The 13,481-nt window shown below is 46.3% G+C and overlaps 1 protein-coding gene across 1 annotated transcript in view; it reads right to left on the bottom strand.

Annotated features, from left to right (window-relative positions):
* Window position 1: 1 nt before the first annotated feature.
* Window positions 2-13,481, bottom strand: part of EWSR1 (EWS RNA binding protein 1) — a gene marked incomplete at both ends in the record, with an annotated part of 37,648 nt that continues 24,168 nt past the window's right edge. The window contains 11 exons of the mRNA XM_080717566.1: window positions 2-41; window positions 147-399; window positions 612-709; window positions 948-1,110; window positions 1,430-1,552; window positions 3,692-3,821; window positions 5,637-5,755; window positions 6,559-6,591; window positions 7,120-7,154; window positions 9,849-10,029; window positions 12,074-12,285. Coding sequence (XP_080573692.1) covers window positions 2-41; window positions 147-399; window positions 612-709; window positions 948-1,110; window positions 1,430-1,552; window positions 3,692-3,821; window positions 5,637-5,755; window positions 6,559-6,591; window positions 7,120-7,154; window positions 9,849-10,029; window positions 12,074-12,285 — 1,387 coding nt within the window. The remainder of the gene's footprint in view (window positions 42-146; window positions 400-611; window positions 710-947; window positions 1,111-1,429; window positions 1,553-3,691; window positions 3,822-5,636; window positions 5,756-6,558; window positions 6,592-7,119; window positions 7,155-9,848; window positions 10,030-12,073; window positions 12,286-13,481) is intronic.

The raw sequence follows: 13,481 nt of genomic DNA on the forward strand, positions 1-13,481 counted from the left end.
TCTAGTAGGGCCGGTCTCTGCGTTCCTGACGGTGCTCTCCTCTGCAAGGCAAAGAGCGTCTGGTTAGGATGGAGAGCGGCAGGCCCGCGCCCCGCAAGATGGCCCACACCTCGTCCCGGCACGGGGCCGCGTCCTCCCACACGTACTTATCCATCTTTCCGGGTCCTCCGCGTCCGCCTCTTCTTCCTCCCATCTGTTCCATCAAAGGCCCAGGGGGCCCTCCCGGACCACCCCGTCTTCCTCCGCCAAAGCCACCTCGATCCATGCCACGGCCACCACGGAAGCCACCTCTGTCTCCACCACGACCACCTCTGAACATTCCACCGGGTCCACCGCGGTCCATGAGGCCACCTCTTCCTCCCCGCATGCCACCAGGGCCACCTCTGCCCCGGTCACCACCTGAGGTAAGCAAGGGTAGGCAGAAGAGTGGACGGAGGCCCGTGGACTCACTGTGGAGGGATCTACTTCCCCCACCCAGAGCAAAACCAAACGTCTCTCCTCAAATCTTAACATCTGGGCGAGCATTTAGAAATGGCACTGTTAAGTGCTGGTTCTTAGCAGCAGGAAGCTCTGGTTTACCAAGCCCTGAGGCGAGGAGGGCCAGCACCTACCCGGGGGTGGGAAGGGCGGTGGGAGGAAGCCCTCGGGCTTCGGGGCCTTGCACTGGTTACATTCCGTTCTCCAGGCGAAGTTCTGGTTTCCACAACCCCTGTGAGAAGTCACATCACAGGAGAAATCACCAAGGGAACAAAAACGCGGGTGAGCAAAGGTGACCCCCAAGCAGGGATGTGCCTACTCAAGGGCCTCCGCGGGACCAGAGGAGCAGCTGGCCCGCCCCACCCTCAGGCACCAGGGCTACCAGCCAACTGCTACAGGTGTCTGCAGTGCTTTCCAGAGGGGAGCAGGGGAGGAGGCAGTAGGCATCAGTTTGCCAGAAGCATACATACGGGTTGGGACACTGCCAGTCTCCAGCTCGGTGCTGGACGTTTCCTCCTCCAGAGGGGTTCCCTCGGGAACCTCGGGGTCCTCTTGGGGGAAAGCCACCTCTGTCTCCTCCACGACCTCCCATACGGCCCATGGGCCCCCCAGGACCTCCTGGGCCACCTGGACCTGCAACAGGAAACCACCCATCACCTTTGTGTAAAACCAGCTCCGGTACAGAAACACACTTGTCCGCGTGCTGCCCCCTCCCTCCCACCAGCCCTTAGCTCCCACAAGTCCTACAGGACAGACCACGGCACCAAAGCAGAACAAATCAACAGCAGGAGCGGCCGCTGCCTGGCATCTGGCTCCCTAACCCACCAGCCCGTGTCCTGCAACCTCGGCAGCCCAGCGCCGCAGCGCCACACCTTCTCATTCGTCTTCACTCTATCAAGGGCAGAAAGCGTGCTCAAGCCAAGAGGAGCACCTCAGTGCACGCAGCAAGTACCTCCACGGAGCGGCGGCGGCATCCCTCTGCCCTCCCGCGGCGGCATGCCACCGCGCATGCTATTCATTGGGGGCTTCTTCCGAGCCAGAGAGACTTTCAGTTTGCTCCCTTGAAAATCTTTTCCTGAAACAAGATCAACAGAACACCAGTTACCTCCAAACGCCAACCTTCCCTCCCAAGCAAGGGACTCAAGAAAGTGGGCCTCTTCCTCCTTCCCCACCAACGCCACACCTTACAACCTCACCATCCCCACAGCCATCAGGTCTGCCATAACCTCCAAGATGTTTTCTGGTAAAGCCAGAGGGGAAAAAGCAAAAAACAAAACAAAAAAACGTTTTGGTGGTACTGGGACTGAACCTTGAAGTGTTCTACAGTCAAGTGACAGCCCCAGTATATTGTTTCTTATAGACAGCACCTGCTAAGTCACTGCACACTGGCCTTGAACCTGCCACCCTCCTGTCTCAAACCCTCTAGTAGCTGGGATTAGAGAGGTAGGTTCTGGCAGGTATTTTGTGTTGTAGATGGAACATAGAGCTTTTGCATACTAAGCTGGCGTTCTGTCTACACCCCAGACCCAAGATGGTTCATTCAAAGGGCCTTCTAATAATATCTGCTTAGAGAAATATTTGTAGTTGTAGGCAAGTTAAATCTTTATTATTAGTATTTTTTGTGGTACTGGGGATGATACCCAGGGGAGCTTTCTACCACTGAGCTATATACCCCCAGCCGTATTTTTCTTTGTTTTGGAACAGGGTCTCTCACTGAATTGCAAACGGCCTCATTAAGTAGTAGTTGAGGCTGTCCCTGAACTACAATCCTCCTGCTTCAGCCTCCCAAATGCTGGGATTACAAGAGTACACCACTACGCCCAGCTAAGGGAAATCTTTAATAGTGCTTGAAAATAAAGGCATCTCCAAATCCAGAATCAGGACTAGGCCTTCACAGTTGAAAAGACACAGGCACAGAGCATCCCCCAGAAGCAAGCAGGCCTCCATGCTCCTATGGCTCACAAGATCCTCCTCCTTGCCATGCCCTCACCACATTGGAGAGCTCATCTGTCCTTTGTCCCTGGAACTTCAGAGAATCACCACCTAAAAGCACCGAACATTACTAAGACCTTTCCTTCCTTCTTTTGTGGTATAGGGAATGAACCCAGGGGCATTCTATCTGAGCCACATCCTTGCAACCCCCCCCCTTTTGGTGGTACTGGAGGTGGAATCCAGAGGCTTTCTACCTCTGGGCTAAACTCCCAGACCTATTCTTTTATTTGGAAACAGGGTCTCACTAAGTTGCTGAGAGCCTCGCTAGCTGAGGCTGGCTTTGAACCTGTGCAATCCTGTCTCAGCCTCCCAAGAGCTGGGATTACAAGCTTATACCACCGTGTCCAACCTCATCCTTGCCCCCCCCTTTTTTGCAGGTCTGGGGATGGAATCCAGGGGCAGTCAACCTCCGAGCTTCACCCTCTGTCCTATTTTTTTAATCTTTATTTTGAAAGCAGGTCTCGCTGAGTTGCAGAGGGCCTCACTAAGTAGCTGAGGCTGTCCGTGAACCGCGATCCTCCAGTCTCAGCCTCCTGAATGCTGGGATTACAAGTATGTGCCACCATGCCTGGCTCCCTGCTCTATTATTTTTATTCTTTTTTTTTGTGTGTGTGGGTCTGAGGATGGAACCCAGGGGCATTTGATCTCTGAGCTACACCTCCTGCCCTATTTTTTATTATTTTGAAACAGGGTCTCATTGAGATGCACAAGGCCTCACTAAATAGCTGACGCTGTCCTGCAAACTGCGACCCTCCTGTCTCAGCCTGCCGGAATTCTGGGATTACTACAAGCGTGTGCCACCATGCCCGGCTTTTTTAAAATTTATTTTGAAACAGGGTCTCACTATTATGGAGGGAGGGCTTCACTAAGTAGCTGAGGATGTCCGTGACCCACGATCCTCTGGTCTCAGCCTCCCAAGGATTACAAGCACGTACCTCCATGTCTGTTTAAGTCTCTCTTCTTCAAGTTAACAGATGCGAACATTTTTGGGGGGCACTGGGGACTGAACCAATGCACAAGTCTACCTCCGAGCTACACCCTAACCCAATTTTTATTTTATTTTGAAACAGGGTCTCGTTAGACAGATGAGTCTCATTACTTGTTGAGGCTGCCCTTGGACCTGTGCTCCTCCGTCTCAGCCTCCCAAGTACTTGTACAAGTGTGCGCTGCCACCCCCAGCTGGGAGGCCCGTGTGTGACCAGGTGAAGAATTCCCAGCCTACCATCAAACCACTCCACAGCGGCCTTGGCAGTCGGCGGGTCTTCGTAGGACACGGTGGCGTCGCCTTTGGGCTTCCCCGTCTCCTTGTCCAGGTAGATGTGGATCATGGGCTGCCCAGTTCTCTTGTTCATCTACATGTAAAACAGCACAGTTAAGATGTGATGATGACCATGTACTAGTTTGTGAAGAAAAGGTTAGATTCGGAAAAGCCCCCAGAAGCTGGGTGTGGTAGGCACACGCAGGCAATCACAGTACTTAGGAGACTGAGATAGAAGGATCAAGGCCAGGCTTAGCAAGTAGTGGACTCCCATTAACCTAGCTAGACTCTGTTCCAAAATAAAACAAGCTGGGTATAGCAACTGTAATCCCAATACTTGGGAAGCTGAGACAGGAAGATCACAGGTTCTAAGACAATCCTAGAAAGTAACGAGATACTCATCAACCTAGAGAGACTCTGAAAAATAAAAACAAAGCCAGGTGTGGTGGTACATACTTGTAATCTCAATACGTAGGAGGCTGAGACAAAAGGATCCCAAGTTCATAGCTAGCCTTAGCTAGTTAATGAGGCCCTGTTTCAAAATGGAAAAAAAAAAAAAAAAAAAAAAAAAAAAAGCCAGGAATGGTGATACATTTGGAAGACTGGGACAGGAGGATCGTGGTTTGCAGAAAGGCTCAGCTACTTAGTGAAACCCTCTGCAATTCACTGAGACCCTGTTTATTAAAGAATAAAAAACAGGGCAGGGGGTAGAGTTCCGAGGTCAAAGGCCCCTGGGTTCCATCTCCAGAGCTGTGTGTGTGTGTGTGTGTGTGTGTGTGTGTGTGTGTGGCGCGTGGTGGAGCACCCTTGTAATCCCAGTTTGGGAGGCTGAGACAGAAGGATCGTGGTTCGTGAACAGCCTCAGATACTTAGTGAAGCCCTATGCAACTCAGCGAGACCTTGTTTCAGAATAAAGAATAAAGCCGGTGTGGTGTCGCACGCTTATAATCCCAGCATTTGGGAGGCTGAGACTGGAGGATCGTGGTTCACAGACAGGCAGGCAGCCTCAGCTACTTAGTGAGGCCTTCTGCAACTCAGTGAGACCCGGTTTCAAAATAAAGATTAAAAAAAAAAAAAAAAAAAAAAAAAAAAAAAAAAAAACAGGTCAGGGGGTGTAGCGCAGAGGTTAAATGCCCCTGGGTTCCACCCACCCCCAGACCCGCAAAAAAAAAAAAAAAAAAAAAAAAAAAAAAAAAAAAAAAAAAAAAAAAAAAAGGGCTGAGGTGTCACTCGGGAGATAGAATGCCTCTGGGGTCCATCCCCAATAAAGCTAAAGGTGTAGCACAGAGGTTGAGTGCCCCTGGGCTCGACCCCCAGCTCTGCATAAAAAAAGTGGCTATCTTTTTCTAAACAGGGGGTGGTGGTGGGAAAGATAGTACTGGGGAGGGGGGTGAACTCATTCAAGGCCATGCATACTCTATGCAAGCATTGCTACACACTTGACCATATTTTATTTTTGTGGTACTGGGGATGAAACCCGGGGGCATTCTACCTCCGAGCTACACCCCCAGTCCTATTTTTTATTCCTTATTTTGAAACAAGGTCTGAGTTGCAAAGGGCCGCACTAACTAGCTGAGGCTGTCTGCGAACCATGATCCTCCTGTCAGTCTCCCAAATAATGGGATTACAAGCGTGTGCCACCACACCTGGCCTAACCCTATTTTATTTTGAAACAGGGTCTCACTAACTTGGAGAGGGCCTTGTTAAGTTGCTGAGGCTATTTCAAACCTGTGATCCTTCCGTCTCAGCCTCCTAAGTACTGCGATCACAAGTGTGTGTCACCACGCCCGGCTCCAGAGATGGGTATTTTAAGGAATAAACCAGAAAATGTCCAGAAAGAAATGTGAGGGAACTTCAGAAATAAATCTACACCAACCCCCTAAAAGCCACCTGGGTAGGCTTTACTTACCTTAACCACCCCACACTGCTTAAAGAAGTCTGCCAGATCATCAAGAGTCACACTGTCGTTTAATCCTTGCACATAAACTGCGCTGTTGTCAGAATCCTCATCAGGGTCTACAGGAGGGCCTTCCAGAGAGACAACACAGAAGAGTCACTGTCTCACAGCACCACAAATCTAAGAAAACCACCAAACTAACAACAACACCATGCAATTTTTAGTCTACTTTAAGTGAATCATGAGCAAATGATTATTAATAAAGGAAATCCCAGGGCCGGGCATGGTGGCACACGCTTGTAATCCCAGCATTTGGGAGGCTGAGACAGGAAAATCATGGTCCGAGGACAGCCTCAGCTACCTAGTGAGGCCCTTTGCAACTCAGTGAGATCGTGCTTCAAAACAAGGAATAAAAAACAGGGCTGGGAGCCAGGCGTGGTGGCACACGCTTGCAATCCTAGCATTCAGGAGGCTGAGACAGGAGGATCACGGTTTGCGGACAGCTTCAGCTATTTTAGTGAGGCCCCCTGCAACTCAGTGAGACCCTGTTTCAGAAGGAAAAAAAAAAAAAAAAAAAAAAAAAAAAAAGGCAGGGAGGTATAGCTTGGTGGTTGAATGCCCCTGGGTTCCACCCCCAGACCCATAAAATAAATAAATAAATCCCGGCTGGGCTGGTGACACACCATTGTTATTCCTATACTTGGGAGGACGCGACATTCCTAAGAATGCAGCAAGACCCTGTTTCTAAATAAATAAAATTGGGCTGTATAAGTATATTCAAGTACAGCTTGAAGATAGAACGCGCTGAGTTCAATCCCCAGTCACACACACAGAGAAGGAAGGAATGCAAGAAGAGCATGCTGGCCACTGGGTGTGAACACCAGCACATAGCTAGCTACAGAACACAACAAAGAGCTCAAGAGTTCAAAATTACCTAGATCAAGATCTGGTCCTTCGTCCATGGGTCCTGCCAACCAGGAAAGATCATATAAAATTTTATTAGTGCACGTCTTGCAAGCTACAGACCTAACAAACACACATAGCTATCTACTACACCACCATTTGATGGGGCTTCATTAAATTCAAAACGACCCACACTGCTAAAATGGAGCAGTGCCTTTTTAACATTTGTGAAAGGTTTGCTAGGGTTTGCTTTTTTCTTTGCTGGTTTGTTTCTAAACCATTAACCAAAAACACTTGCAATGCTTATATGCCAAATTAGTTAACTATAAGTCAAAAATTTTCCTCCAAATAAACCAAATTTAAAAACTGTATTCTCCCCCATATTACAGAAGCAGTTGCTCAATACTTCAAGTTACCCTTTGTTTTGTTACCATAGGTTAACCTTATTACCCCTAAGACAATGCCGGCAGTACCCATTAAGTCTCTTTTGTATAGATCATTTTTAAACCACTTAGGAAAGTAATAAAAATTATAGTTTTCTAAAGACTGTATTTTTTTTAAACACTATCCATGGTAATACTCAAAAACTTACCACCAGGCTTATTGAAGCCACCTCGCTCTCCAGCGCTGCTGGGGGGATAAACGAAGAAATGAAGGCCTTTCCCTTTAAAAGCCAGTACCGCTCTGAGCCTTGGGGGGGCTCGTGGGGAAGAAGGGCACTGGCTAAACACATCTCCAAACAATGCATCTCTCTCAGCTCGTCACTATGCCTTTCTTCAGGGCAGCTTGCTCAAACTTCCTTAATATACAACCTTGCTTGTCTGATTGTATACACCAGTGTGGTTGGTTCCTTTCATTTCGGGGACTGGTATTAATAGTGCAATACTTGGCAAATCAGGGAGAAAAAAACTAGATCCCAAACACCCACCCCCATCAGCTGAAAAACCAGGAGAGGTTGGTGTAGAGAGGAGGAGCAAGCAGAGGTGGCTGCTGTGATGAACTTCCCATGCTCATAAAGGTGCACCCTCGACTTCTCCATGGGAGCCCAGCGAGGCCCTGGGCTTCCTAACGAGTCACAATGTCATCAAGCAGGAGACAACCACATTAAATGCCTACAACATACATCAGGACGCGTCCAGCCAGTCTTCGGCATAGAGCCATACAGAGTTCAGGGCACTAGTGGATTTAAGAATCGCTGTGAAAGGAGAATTTACAACAAATACCAAGGCTCAACGGACTGGGGGGGTGCAACTTTATAGACAGATAAGTTAAAAATAATGACTAAGGCACTGTAAGATCACATATTCTCAAGACAGGAGGGGAGAGCACGAATTCAGCGTTTTGGGGTTAGGCCTGAAGATTAGAGACAGCTCCCCAGGAGGCGGCCGAGGCCTTTCTAACCAGTATTGCACCTTTAATACCTTGATATACAATTTCGAGCTGTTGCATGCAGCTTTGTCTCCTTTTAAAAGTACACACCATGAGCGCTCTCTCTTACACAGTTCACACTTTCACGTTACACAATGCTAGAGCATATACCTCTCGGGTCCATTACCAACAACAGTAGCGTTACCAAAGTCACAGAGGGACTCCATTTACACAATGACCACACTGTTAAAAATATCCTATGCATATTTTTCCTCTCCATATGCACTCGTGTCTAGTCCCACTTTTCATTATGCTGCCGGCTGAGTACTGAGTACGGGTACTTTTTAAGTATTGAAGTGTATACAAGGCTCTCACTTTGTAACCTGTAGCATATAAATGCGACAAAGCATGTTAAAAAGTTTCCACGTTTAACAGCCAATGAAAATATCAAAATACTGAGGCAATGAAAAAGGGCATGTTAACAACACTGAGCGCCTTACCTGCACAAGACACTGAAAACCATCACCACACCCAGCAAAAAGAGCGGGGGAGCGGCCGCCCGGCCCCACAGGACCACAGACTGCCAGCAGTCTGCAGCAAGTCTGTAGGGAAGGGCCGCTAACGATAGGCTAGCAAAATCAGTAGAATCAATACTCCAGAGTATTGCAATGCGTCAATTTCAAATTGCTTTTGCGACTGAAAATTACTAACAATTCTAGGTGATTTGAGGTGATGATAGCAATTTCAAGTGTCTATGTCTATTTTAAAACATCCATTAAGAAGTGAAACCTTTATAACGGAACAATATTCTCCAAACTGGAAGACTAGTTTTACTTTATACCGAATTATTCATCAATTTTTGCATGTTAGACAATGACTGTTTTTCCAATAAAGATTTCACTGAAGACTTTTTAAAGTTATGCAGAATTTCCAAAACAATATTAACTTTCAGTAGTAAAGACATTTGCTAATACAAAACTAAAGGATCAACATTTTATCTGTTTAATTTTGTAGTCTATCTACAAAAAAGAAATATTTAATTTTTCCTTGAACGGTGATATCAAATTCAATTTATACTAACACTCTGCATAACTTTTTTTTTTTTTAAACTAGTTTATATAGGGACAGAACACACACAGAACTAAACCTTCTGGATTATGTTAACCATAAACATTTTATCTCACCTTCATCAAAGTACAGACACCAGGAAGGAAAGAGGGGATGGATGGGAGAAGGGAGGGAGGGGCAGGCAGAGGTGGCAGGGTCATGTTATTCATCTAAACAAAGTTTTCTAAACCAGATTGTGCCATCTATCAAAATGGTCAAACCGATTTAGACTTTCAAAATCTCCAACAAGGAGTGATCCTATATTTATACACATTACTCTAAAAAAAAAAAAGTTACTGGATTTTTGTGTTGCAACCAAGCTCCATACATCAGGTGCACCTGAGGCCATAGCTCAAGGTTGTGAGATCAAGATCTTCATCACTATGTTCAACAATTCTGAGCACAAACAGAACTTGGGGGAAAAACATTGCGGGGGGAACAGCTGCATTCCTTTCCTGCGGTATATACACCAGTTTTTCAAGACAACCATTCAGAGGCGTTAGTTAAAAACTTAAGGTTGTTAGAAGGGTTGTGTGTGTTCCATCCCAAAGCTATCACCCACAGAGGCTTTTCACCTCTGGAAACCATGAAGGGAACTGAAAGCTCTAGCTTCAAAACAATTCTTTGTTTTCCCCAACCCCACAAGGTATACTGGCAGGAAAAAAGCAAACTGCCACTTAATATTTGCCACAATGATGACATTTCCATGTTTTAGAAGATGGCTTGAGCTCAACAGATTGTCCATGGAAATGTAGAATAAATTTCCTGTCTTTCAGTCCCTTCTTTCCATTGAAAATCCTATGGATGAAACAAAATTAGGTAAAAGGAGAAAAGGTTTGCTCTTACCCCATTCCACCGCGTCCTCCTCCCCGCCCACCTCTGCTCATGCCTCCACGATCAAATCCCCCTCTTCCCCTGCCCCGGTTATCAGGGCCACTCATGCTCCGGTTCTCTCCTGGTCCGGAAAATCCTCCAGACTCCTGCCCATAAACACCCATGCTACTGGGGTGGTCCTGTCGGAATGAACCTGAGGAAAGAGTCACATCTGTAAGCCATGGACCAGCATTCACACGGTTGCCTGAAATATGTTCTCCTGGTATCATAGGCACTTAACAAAGAACCATCTTCTTTACACCACAATTAATTATCCTTAATCGGTAGGCTTTTTTTTTTTTGGTGGTATTGGGGAATGAAATCCAGGGGCATTCTACCTCAGAGCTACACCCTCAGCCCTGTTTTTTATTCTTTACTTTGAAACCAGGTTTCAATGAGTTGTGGAGGGCCTCACTAAGTAGCTGAGGCTGTCCGCGAACCGCGATCCTCCGGTCTCAGCCTCCCGAATGCTGGGATTACAAGCGTGTGCCACCATGCCCGGCTCCGTAGGCTCTTTTAAATTCAATAAAAACTACTGGTTCATCAAGGCTCTAATTACCTTGTGTAATTAGCCTAGAATTAACCATTTCTAAACCAAAATGCTCTCTGGCAAGCACAAAGTTTTTAAGAGTTCTGTATTCTAAGATGTCACCAAAAGCAGCTTCTTTTTATTTCAGAAATGAAAACAGAGCCAAGTTTCTTAGGGCATTAGCATGTTACTGAGGGTCTATCAAGAAGCACTTCCCTAGTCTGGGCGTGGTGGGCACGCTTGTAATCCCCACACTTGGGAGGCGGAGACAGGAGGATCGCATCGCGCAGGTTCGAAGCCAGCCGTGCTGGCTTAAGAGACCCTGTTTCCAAATTAAAAAAAAAAAGTATAAAAATAGGTCTGGGAGGGTATCCCGGAGGTAGAAGGGCTTCCAGGAACCGCAGTACAGTACCACACACACACACACACACACACACACACACACACACACACACACACACACACACAAAAAAAAGAAGCACTACCCAAGCCGGGCGTGGTGGTGCACGCTTGTAATCCCAGCATCCGGGAGGCTGAGACAGGAGGGATCACGGTTCATGGACAGCCTCAGCTACTTAGTGAGGCCCTCGACAACTCAGCGAGACCCGGTTTCAAAATAAAGAATAAAAAAATAGGGCAGGGGGTGTAGCTCGGAGGTCAAATGCCCCTGGGTTCCACCTCCAGACCCGGGGGAAAAAAAAAAGAAAAAAAAAAGCACTACCCACTTCATTTTCATAACAACACATGCCCATATATGGAATTTAGTTTAAAAAGAATAATCATCAAGCCGGGAATGGTGACACATGCCTATAACCCCAGCACTTGGGAGGCTGAGACAGGAACATCACGGGTTTCAGGACAACTTCAGCAATATAGCAAGATTCTTGGCAACCTAACAAGACCCTGCTTCATAATAAAATAAACTGTCTCTGTATTTAATTCTCAGTTCCATGATAACAAAAGCAAAAATAAATAAGTGTCACAAAAATCCAGGTAGAAATGACATTGTGAAGACAGTTTTGGGTCATTAGGTACTCCTCTATGCACGGAAGACTCCAAGTATTAGGGCAGCATATACAGCTCAGTGGTAGAGCATATGCTTTTATGAGGCCCTGGTCATATCCCTAGCACACACACACACACACAACCCCCCCCACACACAAAAAAAGACTCCACAGAAAAAAGTTTAAAAATCCTGTTAAAAAAAAAAAAAAAAAAAAAAAAAAGGGAGGCTGCTGGGGTATAGCTCACAGACTTCAATCCTGAAATATTTTGCGAAGATTTTCCTTTTGCTTTATGGATATAAACACAAACTAATTAATCACATAGTTTTCACCTACCAAAATACCCTTCAACAACTGCCTGCCGGCTCTCTCTCAATGACTTGGGGTGGCAGGCCATGAAGAATGCTGGCTTCACTCACTGCATATTAATGTGTACAAAGAGCAGGGCTAGCTGCCTAAAAAATTTTTTGGTCTTTTAAAGTATAATGATAATCATTGTGAAGAAAAGAAAGCACTGCAATCTTTCTTGGGACATGTAAGCTGTTAGCTGAGATGTTCTCTCTAGAGAGACCTGAATTCCACAGTACACAATCGCAAAGCACATTCCCATCTCCAGAAACTCCAAGCACAGTTACTCTTATTTGGTTTCTCACTTAGCAACTCACTCTGCTGCCCGTAGCTGCTGCTCTGCTGGCTATATTGACTTGGAGCCTGGCTGTAGGATCCAGCCTGGGGGGGGTAACTAGTGGGCGGCTGCTGCCCATAGCTGCTTTGCTGGCCATAGCTACTCTGCTGTCCATAGCTGCTCGGCTGCCCATAGGTGTTCTGCTGAGAGTAACTGCTCTGATCATAACTAGTCGGCTGTGTAGAAGAATAGCTGAAAGAAAGAAAGAAAAAAGTTTATTAGGAAGAAGGCTTGTTAATTCTCCAAACCCCTGAATAGGAGACATTCATGGATAGCATAGACATTCCTAAAAATGCAGTTATATTTAACAGTATATATTCAACAGGATATATTTAAATATATAGAACAATAAAGCTCTAAGTGAGGAGAAGAGTGATGGTATAACAAGCCCTCTGTATACCCTTAGGAGCCTTCGCTTAGATCCTCCAAATGCATTTAAACCAAGGCTGCAGGTAATCTCAGTACCTGGGAGGTAGAGTCATGAGAATCACATTGTTTGAGGAAAGTCGCAGCAATTTAAGAGAGCCCCCCCCCCCGCATACTTGGGATAGAACCCAGGGGCATTCTACCTATGAGCAACACCCCCAGCCCTATTTTTTGATTCTTTATTTTGAAACAGGGTCTCACTAAGTAGCTGAGGCTGTCCTCAAACTGCGATCCTCCTGTCTCAGCCTCCCAAATCCTATTTTTTATTCTTTACTTTGAAGCAGGGTCTCACTGAGTTGCAAAGGGCCTCACTAAGTAGCTGAGATTGTCTGCAAACTGTGATCCTCCTGTCTCAGACTCCCAAATGCTGGGATTATAAGTGTGCACCACCACTCCAGGCTTAAGACCAGATATTTTGAAACACTTCCAGTACAAACAAAAAGCAAACAAAAAGGCTGGCTGGGGTGTAGCGGGAGGTAGAAGGCCCCTTGGTTTGATTCCCAGTACTGCAAGAAAAAAATAAAATAAAATAAAAAAAAGCAAACAAAAAAACAGCCATTGCTGGGCGTGGTGGCGCATGCTTGTAACCCCAGCATTCGGAGGCTGAGACTGGAGGATGGCCGTTCGCGGACAGCCTCAGCTACTCAGTGAGACCCGATTTCAAAATAAAGACTAAAAAATAGGGCAGGGGGTGTAGCTCGGAAATCATATGCCCCTGGGCTCCATCCCCATATCCGCAAACAAACAAACAAACAAACACAAAACAAAAACACCACCAGCCATTATAGCAGGGTATGGTGAAGCACTTTTCTAAACTGTAAACTCAGTATACTTACCCAGTCATCTGGTATTTGGTCCTAAAACTTCCAGGTGTGATAAATTTTAATGTTTAAACTGATAAAATGAGTGCAAAAAAGGAACTATTACTTTTACAAAACTAGGTTAACCGCTTAGGAACACAT

Source organism: Muscardinus avellanarius (genome assembly GCF_963383645.1).
Source record: "Muscardinus avellanarius genome assembly, chromosome: 21".
Classification (NCBI taxonomy): Eukaryota; Metazoa; Chordata; class Mammalia; order Rodentia; family Gliridae; genus Muscardinus; species Muscardinus avellanarius.